The 22,000-nt window shown below is 50.5% G+C and overlaps 1 protein-coding gene across 16 annotated transcripts in view; it reads left to right on the top strand.

The window, feature by feature from the left end:
• The window catches only part of MROH1 (maestro heat like repeat family member 1), a 111,781-nt gene that overhangs the window by 50,035 nt on the left and 39,746 nt on the right, over window positions 1-22,000 (top strand). For all 16 annotated transcript variants that reach the window (XM_030804760.1, XM_030804766.1, XM_030804767.1 and 13 more), the window contains 3 exons: window positions 872-950; window positions 2,166-2,279; window positions 20,842-20,915. In XM_030804760.1, the coding sequence (XP_030660620.1) occupies window positions 872-950; window positions 2,166-2,279; window positions 20,842-20,915 (267 nt within the window). The remainder of the gene's footprint in view (window positions 1-871; window positions 951-2,165; window positions 2,280-20,841; window positions 20,916-22,000) is intronic.

The raw sequence follows: 22,000 nt of genomic DNA, 5'->3' as shown, positions 1-22,000 counted from the left end.
TTTGGAGCTCTTTGTGCAGAGAGACCCTGTCAGTGCCCTTTGCTGTGACACCTGAGAGTGGGGACCTAGGATGTCACAGCTGGATTAGTAGGGGTGTGCTTCTGTATCACCCGCTAAGGTACCATGGAGCCCAGAGATGCATCTGCCAGCATCTTTAGTTTTTTGTTGTTGTTGTTCATTTGTTTGAGACAGGGTCTTGCTCTGTACCCAGGCTGGAATGCGGCGGCACCATCACAGCTCACTGCAGCCTCAACCTCCCGGGCTCAGGCAGTCCTCTCACTTCAGCCTCCTGAGTAGCTGGGACCACAGGCATGCACCACCATGCCCAGCCAACAGCCTTGGTTTTTGCTTTTTACCAATAAGACTTTTTTTTTCCCTTATAACTTTGAACAAGTGGACTCCAGAAGTTTTGGGTTCCAGTGCTTTATGTGTCCTAGAGATTCATGCTTTCCAGCTTGGGTCCTGGGCGTCATGCCTGGGGCATGGGACACTCTCCTCTCTAGTCAAGAAATATTTCTTGGGAATCTCTTTTCCTGCTGCTGGTAGGAGGGGTGGCGGGTGGCAGGAGCAGGATGTATCCCTGGAGACTTGACAGTAGCTGTGTGTCTGCCTGTTGCTGCCTGTCTCCCTCCTCTCCCCCACCATAAGGAGATGGGGCTGGTCCCTGGAGTGCCTCTGATTACAGGGGATGAGACTGTCCTGCACCCAGGGCTTGGGTGAGAAAGAGCCTGGAGCGCCTGCTGCCTGCTGTAGGCATAGGGTGGAAACCCAGAGCCCTCTGCCCAGCTGCCCAGGCCCAGAATCATCAGAGGGCGGGAATCCTTACTTCTGGCCTCTCTGGTCTGTAACCTCTGCCCCGTTCCTGGAGCAGATCTGTGTGCCTGTGGAGTCCTCAAGCCCCCTGGTGATGAGTAACCAGAAGGAGGTGCTGCGCTGCTTCACTGTGCTGGGTGAGTGGTGGGCCCAGCTTTGCCCATGGGCATCTGTGGACACTCATGGGGTCACCGCCTGCTGCATGTGGAGGATGGTGGTGGCTGGGGTACTGGTCGGGGATGAGGAGGCCCCTGTTTCCACCTCTCCTGGGCCTACCTGTGGCTCCAGAGGCCTCTGAACCAGGGCCTGGGCAGTGGCTGCAGCCTGGAACGTTGTAATCCTCCGAGGAGCGTGCTGCTGACCTGCCCAAATCCTTGGGGGCCTCCACTCACGGTCCAGTCCGCGCATTCCCTGCCTGCCCCCTGCCTACCTGTTTCTCCACACCCAATCTCTGGCTCCATGGCCTGCTCTCTGCTCCCCCAGGTGGCCCGTGGCTGCTAGCCCTGGTCACCTGCCAGCCTCCCATGACCCACCTGGAGGTGCCATGCATCCTGTCACCACCCCCACTGGATGCTGTCCCTATGCCCTGCACAGGCCCTCATAGCCATCCTGGAGGGCCAGCAGATGGTATGAGGAGGGGCCCTGCTTGCACTTGGGGCTGTCACCCTGCTGGGGCCACAGCATCAACATCTCCCTGGAGCTGGTCGGGCAGGCAGGGCCTCAGGCCCCCCACCTACACGAGCATCTGCCCTTACACAAGATCCGCAGGAGGGGTGTAGGGAGACTGACTGCAGCCAGGTTGGGGGCAGGGTTGTGGTGGGCAGATGGACCACAGGTCTGATACGCAGGCAGAGCCCAGCTGGAATGGGGATGGCTCTGGTCCGTGAAGTACTGGTAAGGGGACTGCTGCAGTCATTGCCAGAGGGCTCCTGGAGCTTGGGCTGCGTCAGCCCTGCTTGGGCTGGGGGTCTGTGTGCTTGACAGCTCGAGTCCCCTTGAGCCTTAGACTGGCCTAGAGCCAGGAGAGTCAAGAGGGGCCACTGAGGGCCCTCTTGTGGGCCCCCTTGTGAGCTGGAGATGCTGAAACAAGCACCGGTGTGCTGGGTGGGCCAAGATCTAAGTCCCTTCATGCTCTGGGTGGTGCTGGCGCCGTGGGGTAAGGGCTACATGTGCTCCAATCCTGCCTTAGACAAGGGCATCGGAGCCAGGCCCAGTGATTAGGTGGCCCCAGCTTCTCACCTTCACACGGCAACTCTCTTCTGGCTCCTCCCCTGTGCTGGAGAGCAGGTGGATGCTGTGTATAGGGATGAACAAGATGACATGGAGCCTAATCTGTACCTGTTGCCCTGTAGCCTGCAGCTCGCCTGACCGCCTACTGGCCTTCCTGCTGCCCAGGCTGGACACCAGCAATGAGAGGACCCGCGTGGGCACCTTGCAGGTGGTCAGACATGTCATCAACTCGGCTGGTGAGTGCCTCCATGCTAGCCTGGCCGCCACCCCTGGCCGTGTCCAGGATGGAGCAGGTCCTGGCAGATTTTGTCCCTCTTAAGTGAAAGCACCATCCTTTGAATTCTCTAGAAAGATTTCCCTACTTTCTATTTTGCAAAATTCTAAACTTTTTGAAAAGTTGCGAGGGTGGTACCTTTCTACCCTTCACCAGATGGTGGTGGCTCACACTTGCTTTGACAGCTGGCTGCAGACACCATGCGTGGCCACACTCCCCAGATGACCATGCTTCTGAGGGCTCGCAGAGCCTAAGACAGCCATCCCTGAGCCCACTGCTCTCGCTCATTCTGGGATCTATTCAAAGACATACTTTGGTTTAGTTTGGTTGTCTCTTAGACTTGTTTGCCCAAGAGGAGCCTTTTTACTCTTTTTAAGAGATAAGGAGGCCAATTGTTTCGTAGAATGTCCCTCAATTTACATATGTGTGATGGTTTCTTCGCAATTAGACTAAAAAAATTCAGGTTTCCTTGTTTTAAGGCTTTTTTTTTTTTTTAGTGGTCTTGCTCTGTCGCCAGGCTGGAGTGCAGTGGCGTGATCTCGGCTCCCTGCAACCTCCACCTCCTGGGTTCACACCATTCTCCAGCCTCAGCCTCCCGAGTAGCTGGAACTACAGGGGCGCGCCATCAGGCCCAGCTAATTTTTGTAATTTTTAAAGTAGAGACAGGGTTTCACCATGTTGGCCAGAATGGTCTCAATCTCCTGACCTCGTGATCCACCCACCTCAACCCTAACCCAAAGTGCTGGGATTACAGGCGTGGGCCACCGCAGCCATTCTTAAGGCTAATTGAAGTGATTGGTGATAAGCCTGAAAACATACCATTTTTCACAAGTGAGCTTGTGGTTTCCAGCGTGGCTCTTCCGCAGGTCAGTGCACAGTGGCCATGGCCCGCCGGCCCTGCAGCCTGCCCGTGCTCAGCCTGTGAGCTAGGGAGGTTGTTACATCTTTCATGGGTTATAAAAGCAAACAAAGGGACCACATGTGACCCACAAAGCCTAAAATATTTTCTGTCTGCCCTTTTCAGAAGTGGCGTACTGCCCCCTGTCCTGTGAGGTTCACTGTCAGTCAGGTGCTGGGTTGCAAACAGCAGCCACCTAGAGAGTCACATAGAGTTCTGGGACATATAGGAGCAGCTTGACAAAGCAGCAGGGCCGGCCGGGCAGTGGCTCACGCCTGTAATCCCAGCACTTTGGGAGGCCATGGCGGGCAGATCACTTGAGGTCAGGAGTTCAAGACCAGCCTGGCCAACATGGTAAAACCCCGTCTCTACTAAAAAAAAAAAAAAATTAGCCTGGCGTGGTGGCGGGCGCCTGTAATCCAAGCTACTTGGGAGGCTGAGGCAGGAGAATTGCTTAAACCCAGAAGGTTGAGGTTGCAGTGAGCTGAGATGGCTAAACTGCACTCAAGCCTGGACAACAGAGTGAGACTCCATCTCAAAAAAAAAAAAAAAAAAGAGAAAGCAGCAGGGCCAAGGGAGGACGGCGCAGACAGGGGCCACAGTGCGAATGTCACCAGGCTAAGAGTCAGGTGTAGGCACCTCAGGACACCTTCAGCGGCCCTTGCCCCAGCAGAAGCCGCATGAGGTCCTGCTGCTTTGGGCGTGCCCAGATTTCAGAGCCCAGGGTGGTGCTGTGGTGGGCTGTCTGGAGGCTGGGTGGGGGGGCTGCTCTCTGGAGGGGCAGGGAGGGAAGCGCCCCCTCTGTGGAGGGGAAAGAAGGAAGCGCAGGCTCTCTGTGGAGGGGTTGGGAGGGGAGCACCCGCTCTCTGTGGAGGGGCTGGGAGGGGAGCACCTGCTCTGTAGAGGGGAAGGGAAGGAAGCGCGGGCTCTCTGTGGAGGGGTTTGGAGAGGAGCACCCGCTCTCTGTGGAGAGGAAGGGAAGGAAGCGCCCGCTCTGTGTGGAGGGGCAGGGAGGGAAGCACAGGCTCTCTGTGGAGGGGCGGGGAGAGGAGCACTCGCTGTCTGTGGAGGGGAGCGCCCCCTTTGTAGGGGTGGGGAGGGGAGCACCCCTTCTGTGGAGGGGCCTGGAGAGATGCGCCCGTTCTCTGTGGAGGGGTTGGGAGGGGAGCGCCCACTCTGTGGAGGGGCGGGGAGGGGAGTGCTCGCTCTTGTGGAGGACTCTGCAGGGGCCTGGAGAGGAGCGTCCGCTCTCTGTGGAGGGGTTGGGAGGGGAGCGCCCGCTCTCTGTGGAGGGGTTGGGAGGGGAGCGCCTGCTCTCTGGAGTGGCCCGGAGAGGAGCCCTCGCTCTCTGGAGGACAAGAGAGGGAAGCGCGGGCTCTCTGTGGAGGGCCTGAGAGGAGAGCGCCTGCAGTTTCCACACAGAGGGGGCTGCTCTGGTCAGTGGTCCTTGGGGAAGGGGGCCTCAGAGGCATGGGGCGTGTGGCAGCCCCAAAGAAAGTAAAGCATCTGCGTCAGCAGCATGCACTCAGCCTCTGGTGGTAGAAGTAACCCTTGAGGCAGGTGCTCTTCTCCCCATTTACCTGATGAGGTTGGCATCTGAAGTGGAATTCTTAGTGCCCATGCTCTCGTTAGAGATGGGTTTTTCCATTCAGAAGTTCAACATTTCATGGGATTAACCATGCTCAACTTCCCTTTGTTAATTCAGTAATCACATTTATGCTTTTCAGCGTTCACTTTGTTTTCCCCGTGTTTCATTTTTTCCTTGAAGTTCTTTCTCTGCATTTACATACATACAAATGCATGTACTCAAGGAAATATTTTAACCAAATGACATACTTCAAAACATGCTTTTTTCACTTGCTAGTATGTCTTAGAGAACTTTTAACATCAGCACATATACATCTGTGTCATTTTTTTGTTTTGTTTTGAGACAAGGTCTCGTTCTTTCACCCAGGTTGGAATGCAGTGGTGCAATCATAGGTCACTATAGCCTTGAGCTCCTGGGCTCAAGCAATTCTCCCACCTCAGCCTCCCAAGTAGCTGGCACTACAGGTGTGCACCACCACACTCTGCCAGTTTTTTTGTATTTTTGTAGAAATGGGGTCTACTTACGTTGCCCAGGCTGGTCTCGAACTCCTGGGTTCAAGTGATCCTCCTTCCTTGGCCTCCCAAAGTGCTGAGATTACAGAAGTGAGATGGGCACCTACGCCATCTATGTCATTTTTAATTATTTTTATTTTGAAGTATAATACACATACAGAAGAATGTACACATGTTAACTGTTCAGCACCATGAATAATCACACAGTGAGCCTATGTATTTATTCACCAACCAGGTGAAGAAATGGGACATTGACAACACCCAGGGGTGGCACTCTCAAGCCCCTCAGAAGGGGTGACTTCTAACAATAGAAGATAGTGTTGCTGTTTTAGGATGTTGTACAAAGAGAATTGTGTGGTGTAAATAATTTTGTATCTGGCTTCTTTTCCTCAGTATTCTCTTGGTGAAATTTATACATATAATACAGCTTATTTATTTTCATTCCCATGAAGGATTCCAGTGAATTATCTACTACAGTGATTCCTTTTGCCTGTGATGGGTAAATGGCTATATCCAGTATTTAACTGTTAATGCATAATCCACTATTAACATTTGTCCTTTACACAGTTAGTGTTTACCTAGATGTAGAATTTTGGGTTATAAAGTATGTATGTGTTCAAGTTGCATAGATAAACCCTTCTGTTTTTCCAAAGTAGCTGTTTCTACCCCAATTTATACCCCACACCTTATGTCTCACAAGTGGCTTATGAGCATTATTGCTTTATGTCCTCACCAACATTGGTTGGTCTTTAATTTTAGCCATTTTTGTGGGTGTGTTATGAGGTCCTGCTTTGTTGCCCAGGCTGGTCTCCAACTCCTGGGCTCAAGCAATCTTCCCACCTTGGCCTCCCAAAGTACTGGGATTACAGGTGTAAGCCGTTGCACCCAGCCAGAAGTCGTCAAGTTTTCAGTGAAAATATTGGAACATGATTGCAAGTTGAGGCCGTTGTTGGTCCATGCATGTCATTCTTTCAGTCCATGGTCCAGAGAGCTGTTTCTCGTGTTAGACAGACACCAGACCATCTCAGTTTAAGTAGCTGGGTATAAAAGTCTGAGGTATCTTAATATGTTGCTTTCTTGTCTTCTAGAATCTGTTACTGCTACTGATAACTCATTGATGACTATCTGATTTGACTGTGATTTTCCTTATAAATGATTTGGTCTTTTCTGCCTAGATACCCAAAGGATTTTTATATATATATAAATCTTTTGCATATATGTAGACACACACACACACACACACACACACACACACACACACACACACACACAGGCATGCATGCCAGGATTACAGGCTATTTTTATATTTTAAAACCAGAAATTTTACTGTGTCTCAGTGTTGGCGATTCTGAGTTGATTCCCCCCAGGTCCATAGGGTGTCCATTCAGCATGTGTGTCAATTCTGTTTTATCTCAAGAGACCTTGTTTTTGAGTCATAGCATTTCAGTACCCCATGACTTCGGAAGCCTTCTTTGGGATTCCCTGTTACGTGTGTGTTGTGTCATTGTTGCCTATCTTATATACTTTTATAAATCAAATCTTTGAAAGGCTTTTGGCCTCCAGTCATATTTTCTTCCAGAATTTTATTTTCTAAAATTGAACATAATCTTCAATAGGAATGCAGTAAAATGCATAAATCTTAAGTGTATACTTGGTGACATTTTACACATTGTTCACCCATATGACTACCACTTAAATCAAAATGTGGAACATTTTTCTAAAACCCAAAAAGTTTTCCTTTTATTTATTTTCAACTAACAGCCACACCTACTGTTGAGAAGTGACCTCTTTTATGAGGTCACAGCGCAGGCTTGTGCTCTGTCGCCCAGGCTGGAGTGCAGTGGTGCGATCACAGCTCACTGTAGCCTTGACTTCACGGGTTCAAGGGATCTTCCTGCCTCGGCCTCCCGAGTGGCTGGGACTGCAGGAGTATGCCTGGCCCACAGTTATGACTTCTGTCACCACAATTAATTCTGCCTGCTGTTGAGTTCCATGTAGATGGGCTAGTTGTAGGAGGACCCTTCGTGAGCGTAGGCATTCACTGAGCACAGTGCTGGTGTCAATGCACTCTTCTTTACTGCCAAGTTGTATTCTGTTACATTTTGTGAATTTAAAAGTCATTTGTTTTCCTGTTAACAGACACTTGAGTTGTTCATGTTCTTTTTTTTTTTTTTTTTTGAGACAGAGTTTTGCTCTTGTTGCCCAGGCTGGAATGTAGTGGCACAATCTCGGCTCACTGCAACTTCCACCTCCTGGGTTCAAGAGATTCTCCTGCCTCAGCTTCCTAGTAGCTGGGATTACAGGCGAACACCACCACACCCGGCTAATTTTTGTATTTTTAGTAGAGATGGGGTTTCGCCATGTTGGCCAGGCTGTTCTCGAACTCCTGACCTCAGGTGATTCACCCGCCTCAGTCTCCCAAAGTGCTGGGATTACAGGCATGAGCCACCGTGCCTGGCCTTTTTTCTCATTTTAAATTGTTCTCTTGGCCAGACACAGTGGCTCACGCCAGTAATCCCAGAACTTTGCGAGGCCGAGGCAGGTGGATCACCTGAGGTCAGGAGTTTAAGACCAGCCTGGCCAACGTGGCAAAACTCTCTACTAAAAATACAAAAAAAATTAGCCAGGTGTGGTGGCACACGCCTGTAGTTCCAGCTACTCTGGAAGCTGAGGCAGGAGAATCGCTTGAACCCGGGCTGCAGAGGTTGCAGTAAGGTTGCAGTGAGCCAAGATTGCACCACTGCACTCCAGCCTAGGCAACAGAGCGAGATTCTGTCTCAATTAAAAGAGAGAGAGAAAAGAAATAAAAAAAAAATGGAAGTTCCCTGGTGAGTAAATTGACGAAGGACCTTTTCATATGCTTGTTGGCCTTCAGATATGTTTGCGTATGTATGTTGAAGTTCCTGTTCAAGTCTCTTTTTGGGGGGGTGGGGGGCCGGTTGTTGTTTTTTTGAGATGGAGTCGTGCTCTATCACCAGGCTGGAGTCCAGTGGTGCGATCTTGGCTCACTGCAACCTCCGCCTCCCGGGTTCAAGCAATTCTCCTGCCTCAGCCTCCCAAGTAACTAGGAGTACAGGCGCTCGCCACCATGCCCAGCTAATTTTTGTATTTTTAGTAGAGACGGGGTTTCACCATGTTGGCCAGGATGGTCTTGATCTCTTGACCTCGTGATCTAACCACCTCGGCCTCCCAAAGTGCTGGGATTACAGGCGTGAACCACCATGCCCGGCCCCTGTTCAGGTCTTTTGCCCATTTTGACTGATTGATAGACAGTCTCACTACGGTACCCAGGCTAGAGTGCAGTGCTGTGATCATAGCTTACTGCATCCTTGGCCTCCCGGGCTCAAGCGATCCTTCTGCCCTGGCCTCCAGAGTAGCCTGGGTTACAGGAGTGCACTACCATGCCCATCTGTTGTTCATTTAACAACTGGGTTCTTTGTCATTTTATTATGATTATTTTGTAGTGTTCTTTATTGGATGCATAGAGACATAAATATATGTTTTTATGATTAGTACCTTTAGGTCTAAGAAACCTTTGCCTGCTCAGAAGTCATGAAGATATTCTATATTTTCTTTTAGATGCTTTATTGTTTGAGCTTGCAAATTTATGTCTATGATTCATCTTTTACTAATGTTTGGGTGTGGGTGAAATGTAGGGGGCAAGGTTGTTTTTTTTTTAATCCCTATTTTTTTTTTTTTTTTTTTGAGACAGAGTTTTGCTGTTGTTGCCCAGGCTGGAGTGCAGTGGCGCGATCTCAGCTCGCTGAAGCTTCCACCTCCCAGGTTCAAGCGATTTTCCTGCCTCAGCCTCCCGAGTATCTGGGATTACAGGCACATGCCATCACACCGGCTAATTTTGTATTTTTAGTAGAGACAGGATTTTGCCATGTTGGTCAGGCTGGTCTCAAACCCCTGACCTCAGGTGATCCACCCGCCTTGGCCTCCCAAAATGTTGGGATTACAGGCGTGAGCCACCACGCCCGGCCTGCAAGGTTATTTTTATATAGATGTCCAGTTGTTCCAGTCTCACTTGTTGAAAAGACTTTACTTTCTCCATTGAATTGCTTCTGTGCCTTGGTAGAAGATCAAGTAACCTTATGTATTAATATAACAGCTGCAGTAACAAAGTACCACCGACTGGGTGGTGGGTTTTTTTTTTTTTTCTATTACCCTGATCTCTGTTTTATCTTCACGTGCATTTTTCCTGTGTGCCTGTCTGTATCCCTGTATCCCCCTTTTATAAGGGCACCAGCCATATTGGATGAAGGGCCCACCCTACTCCATTGTGACCCCCTCTCAACTCATTAATTCTGCAGTAACTATTTCCAAATAAGGTCACGTTCCGAGGTACAGGGATTGGGATTTGCACATATGAATTTTGAGGCCACAATTCAACTTATAGCATCATATATTAGTGGGTATATTTCAGGACTCTATTCTTTCCTTACACCAATATCACACTTTTTTTTTTCTTTTTTCTTTTTTGAGACAAAGTCTCACTGTGTCACCCAGGCTGGAGTGCAGTGGCGCGACCTCGGCTCACTGCAGCCTCTGTCTCCTGGGTTCAAGTGATTCTCCTGCCTCAGGCTCCTGAGTAGCTGGGATTACAGGCATACACCACCACGCCCGGCTAATTTTTGTGTTTTTAGTAGAGACGGGGTTTCACCGTGTTGGCCAGGCTGGTCTTGAACTCCTGATCTCAGGTGATCCACCTGCCTCAGCCTCCCAAAGTGCTGGGATTACAGGCATGAGCCAATGCACTCGGCCATTTTTTTTTTCTTGTATTTTTAGTGGAGACAGAGTTTCGCCATGTTGGTCAGGCTGGTCTCGAACTCCTGGCCTCAAGTGATCTGCCCGCCTCGGCCTCCCAAAGTGCTGGGATTATTGGCCTATAATCCCAGCACTTTGGGAGGCCGAGGCGGGCAGATCACTTGAGGCCAGGAGTTCGAAACCAGCCTGGGCAACATGATGAAACCTTGTCTCTACTAAAAATGCAAAAGTTAGCTGGGTGTAGTGGCGCATACCTGTCCCAGCTACTCAGGAGGCTAAGACATGAGAATCGCTTGAGCCCAGGTGGCAGAGGTTGCAGTGAGCCAAGATCGTGCCACTGCACTCCAGCCTGGGTGACAGACGGAGACTCTGTCTCTCTCTCTCTATATATATCTATATTCAAATTTATATAGAGATAATAATATATAAATATATTTTTACATAGATTTAAGTCTTTTTTTGGAGACTTGACCATTGGTGATTTTGTTTATTTTTAGTGTTGTAAAATACATGTAACATGAAATTTAGCCTCTTAATAGTTTTTAAGCAAATGCTTCAGTAGTGTTAAGTACATTCTCATTGTCAGGCAACTGTCACCACCATCTGCCTCCAGAACTCTTTTCATCTTGGAAAACAAACTCCGTGCCTGTGAAACAGCAACTCCCCATATTTAAGTCCCGCATAAGCTACAGGTTCCCCTCCGTTCTTCTCTTTCTCTTATAATTTATCTGTAGAAGAACCTGGCTGTTTGTTCTGTGGATTTGCTCATCATTGAGTTTTGCTGACTGCATTGTCAAGGTGCAAGTCAACGTGTTTCTTTGCCATCTGAATTTCTAGCACCTTGGCAGCTGGATTCAGAAACAGATTCAGACTAGCTCAGTCTCTTGGGCAAGACGATAGGGGTCGTGTGATATGTGGTATTCTCTCTTTTGAACATCAGTCTTAGCAGCATCGATGCTGAATGCCTGTACCCGTTAATTAATTAATTGGTGGGAGGATGATACTATAATTCTATCATTTATTTTTCATTAAGTGGAACACCTTGACAAAGAGATACTTGCCCCAGGTACCATCTGGTTACCCAGGGGTATGGTTCGTATAAGAAAGGCAGGGTTGGCCGGGCGCAGTGGCTCATGCCTGTAATCCCAGCACTTTGGGAGGTGGAGGCAGGTGGATCACGAGGTCAGGAGTTCAAGGCCAGCCTGACCAACATGGTGAAACCCCTTCCCTACTAAAAAATAGAAAAATTAGCCAGGCATGGTGACGCGCACCTGTAATCCCAGCTACTCAGGAGGCTGAGGCAGAGAATCGCTTGAACCCAGGAGACAGAGGTTGCAGTGAGCCAAGACTGCAACACTGCACTCCAGCCTGTGCGACAAGAGTGAAATTCTGTCTCAAAAAAAAAAAAAAGAAAAGAAAAGAAAAAGAAAGGCAGGTTCAGCCCTTGATTCTTTTGTGTTTTTATTTATCAGTTTTCAAGGTAGTGGATTGGTTCCCTATCACCCTCCAAAGGTAGTTTGGAAGGACGCATTTGATGGCTTCGATGCAGTGCAGTCATCACCATTATCGAAGCTCAGATCGTCTCATCTTTGGCAAGTGGCAGCCTCTTGAGATCTGAATCCCTCTGACACGGCCGTGCTGGTCTTCGGCAGCTCATGTTTTAGGCTTCTTTCATCTATTTCTTGCTTTAGACCTGGAATTGGCCATTTCTACAAAAATAGTCCTGGTTCCTTTTAGTGAGAAGCTGCGTTGTTTTTTTGTTTGTTTGTTTGTTTTTGAGACGGAGTCTTGCTCTGTCGCCCAGGCTGGAGTGTAGCGGCTCAAACACAGCTCACTGCAACCCTAACCTCCTGGGCTTAAGGAATCCTCCTGTCTCAGCCTCCTAAGTAGCTGGGACTTGCAGGTGCACACCACCACGCCTGGCTAATTTTTCTATTTTTTGTAGAGATGGGGTCTCACTGTGTTGCCCAGGCTGGTCCTGGACTCCTGGGCTCAAGTGATCCACTTGCCTCGGCCTTCCAAAGTACTGGCATTACAGGTATGAGTCACTGCACCTAGCCAAGAAGTTACCTTTTAAGACAGTCTGTTTCTGGAGAGCTCATTTCTTCTGGATGGTTACTCTTCCTGGGCCTTTTCAGTAGACAGAGCTAGGAAATAGCTCTATCAGTAGATAGATAAAATACCTTATGAGTTCATGTTGATACTTCCAGTTCAACATATGGACCTCAGAGATTTTTACCTCTTTTCCGTTACTTTTTTTTTTTTTTTCTTTTTTGAGACAGTCTTGCTTTGTTCCCCAGGCTGGAGTGCGGTGGTGGGATCGTGGCTCACTGCAACCTCTGCTTTCCAGGTTCAAGCGATTCTCGTGCCCCAGCCTCCCTAGTAGCTGGGACTACAGGCATGCGCCACCACACCCAGTTAATTTTTGTATTTTTTAGTACAGATGGGGTTTCACCATGTTGGCCAGACTGATCTTGAGCTCCTGGTCTCAAGTGATCCACCTGCCTCGGCCTCCTGAAGTGTCGGGATTACAGGCATGAGCCACAGCATCTAACCTCTTTTCTGTTACATCTCTATCTCTGTTCTCAAGAATCCAGTTCTCAAGGTTAATAGAATTGGACTATCCCATAATTACCATTGTTTGATCTCGTTACACAGGCAGCACTAACACCGGAATAACACTGATGTTGCCATCACCAGTCACATGACTGAAACATGAGGACTGCCCTGCACGCGCTCCTCCACAGCCTGCTGATCTAACAGCCATGCCCTGCGTCTGTTGTTTGAGTCACCATGGCTGTTACATCCCGTGCTCGCCCTTCTCTGCTTTCTTGGTGTTGGTTCTGCAGGCGATTGCCTATGTGGCCCTCAGCCCCATCCTCTGTTCATGGCTCTCTGCCACTCTTGTTGTCCAAAGCTCTTTTTCTGTAGGTCCCATGGGAAGGGTTCATGGGAACATGATCCTCGACCTCACGCTTGCTGATCATAGTTTATTGTGCCTTTTATAGTTGATGGTTTTGCTAGTTACAGGATTCTTGGCTGACATTTCCTTGAGTGCCTTAAGTTATTCCATATTCTTCTGGCAGAGAGTTGCCAGATTTAGCAAAAACAAATAAACAGGATGCCCCAAATACTGTATGGGACATTTTTGTACTGAAAACATGATTTGCTGGGCTGGGAGCAGTGGTTCACGTCTGTAATCCCAGTACTTTGGGAGGCCAAGGTGGGCAGATCATTTGAAGTCAGGAGTTCAAGAACAGCCTGGGTAACATGGTGAAACCCCATTTCTGCTAAAAATACAAAAATTGGCTGGGTGTGGTGGCGTGTGCCTGTAGCCCCAGCTACTCAGGAGGCTGAGGCAGGAGGATCACTTGAGCCTGGGAAGCAGAGGTTGCAGTGAGCCAAGATCACACACTGCACTCCAGCCTGGGCAGCAGAGCAAGATTCTGTCTCAAAAAAAACAACTTATTTGTTGTTTATCTGAAATTCAAATTTAACTGAGCATCTCATATTTCATCTGGCAACCCTATTCTGGCATAAAGCATTGTTATCGAAGTCTGATGATAATCTAATTTTCTATCCTCTTAGATGCCATGGGTTTTTTTTGTTTCTTTGTTTTGTTTTTGTTTTCTGATGTCCAAAAGATGTTCTTCTTTTTCTTTAAAACACAGTAATTTCATAGAATATCCTGATGTTGGTCCTGCAGTGCCCTGCAGTTGGAATAGAGCCCTGCTCCTCACCATGGCCTTTCTGCTCCCACCAGCTCCCTGGACCATCCTCCCACCACGGACCCCTCCTTGACCACACTTCGCTGCCTGATGTTGGAGGGTCTTGCAGCCTGGAATCGTCTTTCTGTGGCTCCCACATAGCCAGCTCTCTTCTGTTGAGTCTTAGCTTCAGCGTCACTTTTCAGAATAGCCTTTGGTGTTGACCCCCTTCTTCCAATGTGACACCCCCGTGAATATGTTTCTCAGCCTCTTGTCTGCACCTCTCCTGATGCTGCCACAGTGTGCGGTGATCTTACTTACTGTCCGGTTGTCTTTGTGTCTTTTCCATTAGGACATAAGCCACTTGAGGGCAGGCCCCATCTGCCTTGTAAAGGGCCTAGCAGGGAGTTGGCCTCCCTATAAACTTGAGGAGTGAATAAAATATTGCAGGTAAACCCCAGTGCATGTGAAATGTTATCGGTGACTGTAACTTTTGGTTTTTCCTGGTGCTTTTTAGTTCGTTTGTTGTCTTGAATCTCAGGGACATGGGCCTGGATGGGCCCAAATCCTCAGCCGCACCCTGGCTTCCTTGTGTTCTGCATTCTCGCGTGGGGCCGCCACCACCCCAGCCATTGTTTGTTCCCCTTGTCTCCTCTTCTGGGAGGCAGCTGCTCATGGCTCATGTCCATTTTTCTATTGAGTTTTTTGTTTATGTTCTTTAAGTTTTTGTATTAGGGTTCTCTAGAGGGACAGAACTAATAGGATAGATGTGTATATGAAGGGGAGTTTCACGATCACAGGGTCGTACAATAGGCCATCTGCAAGCTGAGGAGCAAGGAAGCCAGTCCTAGTCCCACAGCTGAAGAACCTGGAGTCTGATGTTGGAGGGCAGGAAGCATCCAGCACAGGAGAAAGATGCAGGCTGGGAGGCTAAGCCAGTCTAGTCTTTCCATGTTCTTCTTCCCGCATTTATTCTGGCCGTGCTGGCAGCTGATTAGATGGTGCCCACCAAGATTGAGGATGGGTCTGCCTTTCCCAGTCCACTGACTCAAATGTTAATCTCCTTTGGCAATACCCTCACAGACACACCCAGGAACAATACTTTCCCTGCATCCTTCAATCTAATTAAGTTGACACTCACTATTAACCATCAAACTTTTTAATCTTTTATTGGGAAATACAAATACAGGATAAGTGTCTGTAATCTAAAAATTAGAAGTCACAAATGTTCCAAAGTTCGAAACTTTTTGAACACTGACATCATGATAAAGATGACCTTAACACTACAGAAAATGTGCAGAAACACCGTGGTGAGTGTGTGATGGGCTTACTGAAGAGCTGGCAGCATGACACATAACAGAGCAAGAAACCATGGCAGTGTACAAAATCAGAGTGATGTCTAAGACAAAAACCATTGTTCGTGAGGCAGATGACCCTGGAGGAATCGTTTTAAAAAGCATCTGGCAGAATGCCCCTCCTCCCTAGAGGACCACTTCCTGGACCCTCAGCTGCATCTGAGGTTTCTTCTCACCTAAAAAATGAAACACGGGCAGGGCATGGTGGCTCACGTCTGTAATCCCAGCACTTTGGGAAGCCAAGACGGGCAGATCACGAGGTCAGGAGATCGAGACCATCCTGGCTAACATGGTGAAACCCCGTCTCTACTAAAAATACAAAAAAAATTAGCCGGGCATGGTGGCGAGCACCTGTAGTCCCAGCTACTCGGGAGGCTGAGGCAGGAGAATGGCGTGAACCTGGGTAGCAGAGCTTGCAGTGAGCCAAGAGTGTGCCACTGCACTCCAGCCTGAGCGACAGAGCGAGACTCTGTCTCAAAAAAAAAAAAAAAAAAAAAAAATGAAACACCGGCTGGGTGCGGTGGCTCACGCCTGTAATCCCAGCACTTTGGGAGGCCAAGACAGGCGGATCACCTGTGGTCAGGAGTTCAAGACCAGCCTGGCCAACATGGTGAAACCCCCATCTCCACTAAAAATACAACATTAGCCGGGCATGGTGGCACATGCCTGTAATCACAGCTACTTGGGAGGCTGAGGCAGGAGAATCACTTGAACCTGGGAGGCGGAGGTTGCAGTGAGCTGAGATTGCACCATTGCACTCCAGCCTGGGCAGCAAGAGTGAAACCCTGTCTCAAAAAAAAAAAAAAAAAAAAAAAAGCCTGGCATGGTGGCTCACACCTGTAATCCCAGCACTTTGGGAGGCCGAGGTGGGCAGATCACGAGGTCAGGAGAGCGAGACCATCCTGGTTAACACAGTGAAACCCCATCTCTACTAAAAATACAAAAAATTAGCTGGGCATGGTGGCAGGCGCCTGTAATCCCAGCTACTCAGGAGGCTGAGGCAGGAGAATGGCATGAACCCAGGAGGCGGAGCTTGCAGTGAGCTGAGATTGCACCACTGCACTCCAGCCTGGGCGACAAAGCAAGACTCCATCTCAAAAAAAAAAAGAAGAAGAAGAAGAAGAAACAGTGTCCAGTGTCCTTGCCATCAGTACTCAACGGTCTTGTTTGCGAGTGGAGACTGGAAGCTGCTGTTGATTGCTGCTGCAGCTGTTCAATGGCTGCTCCAGGTGTTCTGGTGGTCCCACCGTTCACTTGGTTACCCTGAACATATGATGTCTTCATTGTATTAATGGTATGTCATATTTTTTACTGCTATTTTTTTTTTTTTTTTTTGAAATGGAGTCTCGCTGTGTCGCCCAGGCTAGAGTGCAGTGTCATGATCTCGGCTCACTGCAAATTCCGCCTCCTGGGTTCAAGTGATTCTCCTGCCTCAGCTTCCTGAGTAGCTGGGATTACAGGCACCTGCCACCACATCCGGCTAATTTTTGTGTCTTTAGTAGAGACGGGGTTTCACCATGTTGGTCAAGCTGGTCTCAAACTCCTGACCTCCTGATCCATCTGCCTTGGCCTCCCAAAGTGCTGGGATTACAGGTGTAAGCCATCTCGCCCGGCCTATTGCTAAGTTCTTATGTGTGAATAAGTGTAAGAAATGATTGCTTATTGAGCTGGGTGTGGTGGCTCATGCCAGTAATCCCTGCGTTTTCGGAGGCCAAGGTAGGAGGATTGAGTCCAGGAGTTGGAGACCAGCCTGGGCAACATAGTGGGATCTCATCACTTAAAAAAAACAAAACAAAACGATTGCTTATTGGTAGCATATAAATTTAGTCAGGAGTGACAGGGGTGGCAGACAACCACAGATTGTCCATATGGGTGCTAAAAGGTGACACCTTTGCTTTCTAACAGTTCAGTGTACACAAACTTTGTTTTGTGCACAAAATTTTAGAAATCCTGTATGAAATACCTCCAGGCTATGTATATAAGTTGTATATGAACCATAAATGAATTTTGTGTTTGGACTTGCATCCCGTTTTCGGGAACTCTCATTATGTATATGCAAATATTCCAAGCTCTGAAAGTCCCCAAAATCTGAAACACATCTGGTCCCAAGCATTTCAGATAAGGGAATGCTCACTCTATCCAAGCTGAAAGTTCTCAGAACACACAGGTGGGTTTAAAGAAGTCGTGTTTGAGCTGAGCCCATCAGCCCCTCCATGGCAGTCACTGACTCGACCAGACCTTGTTGTTGGTTGTTGTTGGTGTTTTTTTTCTTTTCTTTTGAGACGGTCTCGCTCTGTCACCCAGGCTGGAGTGCAGTGGCACGATCTCGGCTCACTACAGCCTCTGCCTCCCGGGTTCAAGCGATTCTTGCACCTCAGCCTCCCGAGGAGCTGGGATGACAAGTGTGCGTGACGACACCTGCCTAATTTTCGTGGGACCAGACCTTATTGTTTTAGTTTTGCCACCATTGTTTGAGTCCCTAAGTAATATAATGTGGTCTTGCCTGTTTCCGAACTTTATAGAAATAGGATCACACTGCTGTATTCTTCTGTGTTTTACCTCTTTATCCAGTAGGGTGTTGTCAGGATCCCTCTGGGTGGCTGTGTTAGCGGCCCAGGATCCCTCTGGGTGGCTGTGTTAGTGCCCGTCTGCTCAATTCAATCATTGCTGTGTCCTGCCCCACGGCTTGGAAGCCAGCACCCCGTTGCCCCTATCCTAGTGTGGTGTGCGCTCGGGCTCTTGGCAGTTTGCTGTCATAAACAGGCCGCCTTGCATATGTCAGAGCTCCTCTGGTGCAGGAACATTACCTGAGATGGACTTGTTGGGTCTTAGATGTGTGTATCCTCTGCCTTTTAGATGATGCCGAGATGTTTTCCAAAGTCCCCATGCCAGTTTCTCCAGCAGCCTGCAAGCATTCCACCTGTTCCAGCATCCTTACTCTCATGAGGTTTTGCACCGGACTGCTGCACCTATTCCAGTCAGGCCGTCATCCTGTGTCTCTCTGTCCAGCGGGGAAGCCCAGTGGCGTTGCATGGGTGTTGGCCGTTGAGATTTTTGTTCACATCTTTCATCTTTCTGTTGATGAGTCTTGTTCTCATCAGCTTGTTGGAATTCCCTGCACCCTTTTCTGTGTCCACCACAGTGGCTGTCCTTCCAGCTCTCCTCATACTATTTTGATTAACAGAAATTCTGAACTTCACCAAACTTCACTGGTCCTTTACCATCCTCCCCTCCTCCCCCCTCCCCTCCTCTCCCCTCCCCTCCTCTCCCTCCCCTCCCCTCCTCTCCCTCCCCTCCCCTCCTCCCCCTCCCCTCCTCCCCCACCCCTCCTCCCCTCCCCTCCCTCCTCCCCTCCCTCCCCTCCTCTCCTCCCCCTTCCCCTCCTCTCCTCCCCTTCCCCTCCTCTCCTCCCCTCCCCTCCTCTCCCCTCCTCCCTTCCCTCCCCTCCTCTCCCCTCCCCACCTCCTCTCCTCTCCCCACCTCCCCTCCCCTCTGCTCCCCCTCCCCTCCTCCCCCCTCCCCTCCTCTCCCACCTCCCCTCCCCTCTGCTCCCCTCCCCTCCTCTCCCCTCCTCTCCCCTCCCCCCTCCCCTCCCCCTTCCCTCCTCCTCTCCTCTCCCCACCTCCTCTCCTCTCCCCACCTCCCCTCCCCTCCCCTCTGCTCCCCCTCCCCTCCCCCTCCTCCCTCTGCTCCCTCCCCTCCTCCTCCTCCCCTCCCCTCCTCCTCCCCTCCTCCCCTCCTCTCCTCCCCTCCTCCCTCCCCTCGTCTCCCCTCCGCCTCCCCTCGTCTCCCCTCCCCCTCCCGTCTCCCCTCCCCCTCCCCTCCCCCTCCTCCCTCCCCCTCCCCTCCCCCTCCCCTCCCCCCTCCCCCCTCCCCCCCCCCCCCCCCCCCCCCCCCCCCCCCCCCCCCCCCCCCCCCCTCCCCCTCCCCTCCCCCCTCCTCCCCTCCCATGTTTTGATAGGATCTTGCTCTGTCACCCAGTCTAGAGTGTGGCAGTGTGATCTCAGCTCACTGCAACCTCCACCTCCTGGGCTCAAGCGATTCTTGTGCCTTGGCTTCCCAAGTAGCTGGGACTATAGGTGTGCACTACTACCCCTAGCTAATTTTTGTGGGGTTTTTTGTTGTTGCTTTTTGTTTTTGAGACAGAGCCTCGCTCTGTTGCCCAGGCTGGAGTGCAGTGGCATGATCTCAGCTCACTGCAAGCTCTGCCTCCCAGGTTCACGCCATTCTCCTGCCTCAGCCTCCCGAGTAGCTGGGACTACAGGCACCCACCACCACACCCGGCTAATTTTTTGTATTTTTAGTAGAGACAGGGTTTCACTGTATTAGCCAGGATGGTCTCGATCTCCTGACCTCGTGATCCGCCCATCTTGGCCTCCCAAAGTGCTGGGATTACAGACATGAGCCACCGTGCCTGACCAATTTTTGTATTTTTTAGTACAGAAGGAGTTTGGCCATGTTGTCCAGGTTGGTCTTGAACTCCTGGGCTCAGGTGATCTGCCCACCTTGGCCTCCCAAAGTGCTGGGTTTACAGCTATGAGCCACGGCGCCCAGCCCCTTACATCTTTTCTTATTGCCTTCCATACTTCCCAGTTCTGAGGCTATGAAGATCCTTCTACAGCATCTTCTAAAAGCAGTATGGTGTGTCTCATGGTTAGATCTGGAACCCGTCTTTTCTGAGCTTCTATGGCACATGTCTGTTTCATCCTCCTAACCTAGGGCTGGAGTCGCCCCAGATGTGACAGGGGAGTTCCCACAAGGGAGTGTCCCAAACCCTCAGAGAAGGGACCAGTTGGGATCCCAAAGAAGCACTAAATGCCAGCTCAGAGCATTAATTAGGGGAACACTGGCATAGAGAGCTGCAGCTGGCCTCGAAACCGACAGTGAGAGACAAGGCGTTCTACCCGGGTGTGCCCGCATTGAGGGGCCAGGGTATAGGGCGTATGAGCAGCTTTAGGCACTGGATTCCAGGCAGGAAGAGGTTGTGTCTAGCTCTGCCATTTGCGGCTCCACAGTCCCTAGGGCCTCCAGTTCCTCATCTGTGACATTGGGTTTTCATGACCCTTCTCTCCAAGGACTGTCGTGTGGGACAGCAGTCCTGTCCTGTGCAGCGGACCTCAGAGGGCACTTGCAGTGTCCCCAGTGTCCTTCATTTTTATAGTCTCTCAGCCACTCTTTGATATCCACTTTTTATCCCCATTTCAATATCAGGAAATGAAGGCCCTGTTGATGGTTCTCAAGGGGGTTCCGAGACCAGCAGCATTAGCTCACCTTGGAACGTGTGAGAAATGCACACCTGAGCCCCCCAAGACCTGCTGAGTCAGCGCCTGGGGCGGGAGCAGGAGAGGACCCTGTCCCCAGTGCTTAATCCGCCTTCAGTGGTTCTGATGCTGTAGCGCTTGAGAACCACTGAAGGAACTTCCCTGGCGTTGGAACCTGGGTGTACCTGACTCAAGCCCATTCTTCTACGACCGCCCTAAACTACCAGCCACTTAGCTTTTGAATTAGGTAGAATGATGTTATTTGAGGAAAGTAAATCATTTGTCCCCTGAAGAAAAGTGGGTATGCTTTGCTTATGCTCCCTCTTCCTCCTACACAGGGACCACGGGGAAGCCAGGCCCCTGGTGATGTGGATGTGGACCTTGAGGTCCTCAGCTCAGTGGTAGGCTGAGCTGTCCTGTTTGTTTCTTGCAGCTGCTCAGATGGAAGATAAAAAGCCCTTTATCCTGTCTTCCATGAGGCTTCCTCTCCTGGACACCAACAGCAAGGTAAACCACATGGGCCAGCCCAGGCTGCACCACTACACCACAGGCAGCTGCAGGGTGTGGCCAGGCCATGCTGTGAGGTCACCCACCAACCAGGCGGCCACCACCCTCGGCTGGACTGAGCTTGGGAACAAAGGACGACAGTGTGCCATTCAGTGTGTGGCTGGTGCTTTTCCCACATCTCACTCAGGAAACAGTTCCCAAGGCTACCCTACAGTGGCACCAGTTATAGGCCCGCAGGTCCCTAGCCCCTCCTTCAGGCTCGTGATTCTCTAGAAGGACCGGAGCTCACAGTGCTGCTCTGCTCATGGTGATTGCAGCAAAAGGATGCAGGTCCATGTCAGCCATGGTTGGGGTGCCTGGGACAGAATCCAGGAGGGCCCACACACAGAGCTCCCAGCCGTCCTCCCCTGGGGTCACGGACAGCGTTAGACCCCCCCGCCCCTCCTCACAGCAGCAATGTGGGTCAGTGCGCACAGAGCATCACAACCAGGGAAGCTCCTGCCTTGGGGTCTGTCATGTGGACCCGGTTAGCGCCCTCGTGGCTGAGCTATCTCCAGCCCCTCTGGAGGTGGAGCTGATGCCACGTGGCCCGTAGCCCCCACCTGTCACATGAGACCATCTGGTGTGGCCCAAGACCCCAGGTGGACAAGAACATTCTTACCAGGCCAGATGTTTGGGCTTAGTGATGACCTCCCAGGACCCCAGGGCAGAGGCCAGGCCTAGCTTTAGGTGGGTGGATCTTTGCGAAAGTTAGGACTGCACCGAGGTTTGCACCCACGTTACCCAGGGGCTGCTGTCTTGGGTAGGACCTGCTTGCTACAGGAGGAGCAGAGACCCCTAGCCCTCTCGGGGGCTGCTCCAGCCTTTGTGCTGGGCCTTCTCTTGGGGTCCTTCTGTGAGACTCTTGTTGTTTCCCTAGAAGCTACTGAAACGGACCCCATGCCACATCTGTTGCGGTGCTCCTTACGTGTTCCACACACACCCCAACGTTCAGAGCTCTTCTCCCCAACGTGCCCCTGACAGGGTCTTTTGGTCCTTTTGGACGCTGCCTGCAATGCCAGGTGGCTAAACGCACACAGTCTGGG

Source organism: Nomascus leucogenys, chromosome 23, assembly GCF_006542625.1.
Source record: "Nomascus leucogenys isolate Asia chromosome 23, Asia_NLE_v1, whole genome shotgun sequence".
Classification (NCBI taxonomy): domain Eukaryota; kingdom Metazoa; phylum Chordata; class Mammalia; order Primates; family Hylobatidae; genus Nomascus; species Nomascus leucogenys.
This window is presented reverse-complemented; position numbering and strand designations above follow the sequence as displayed.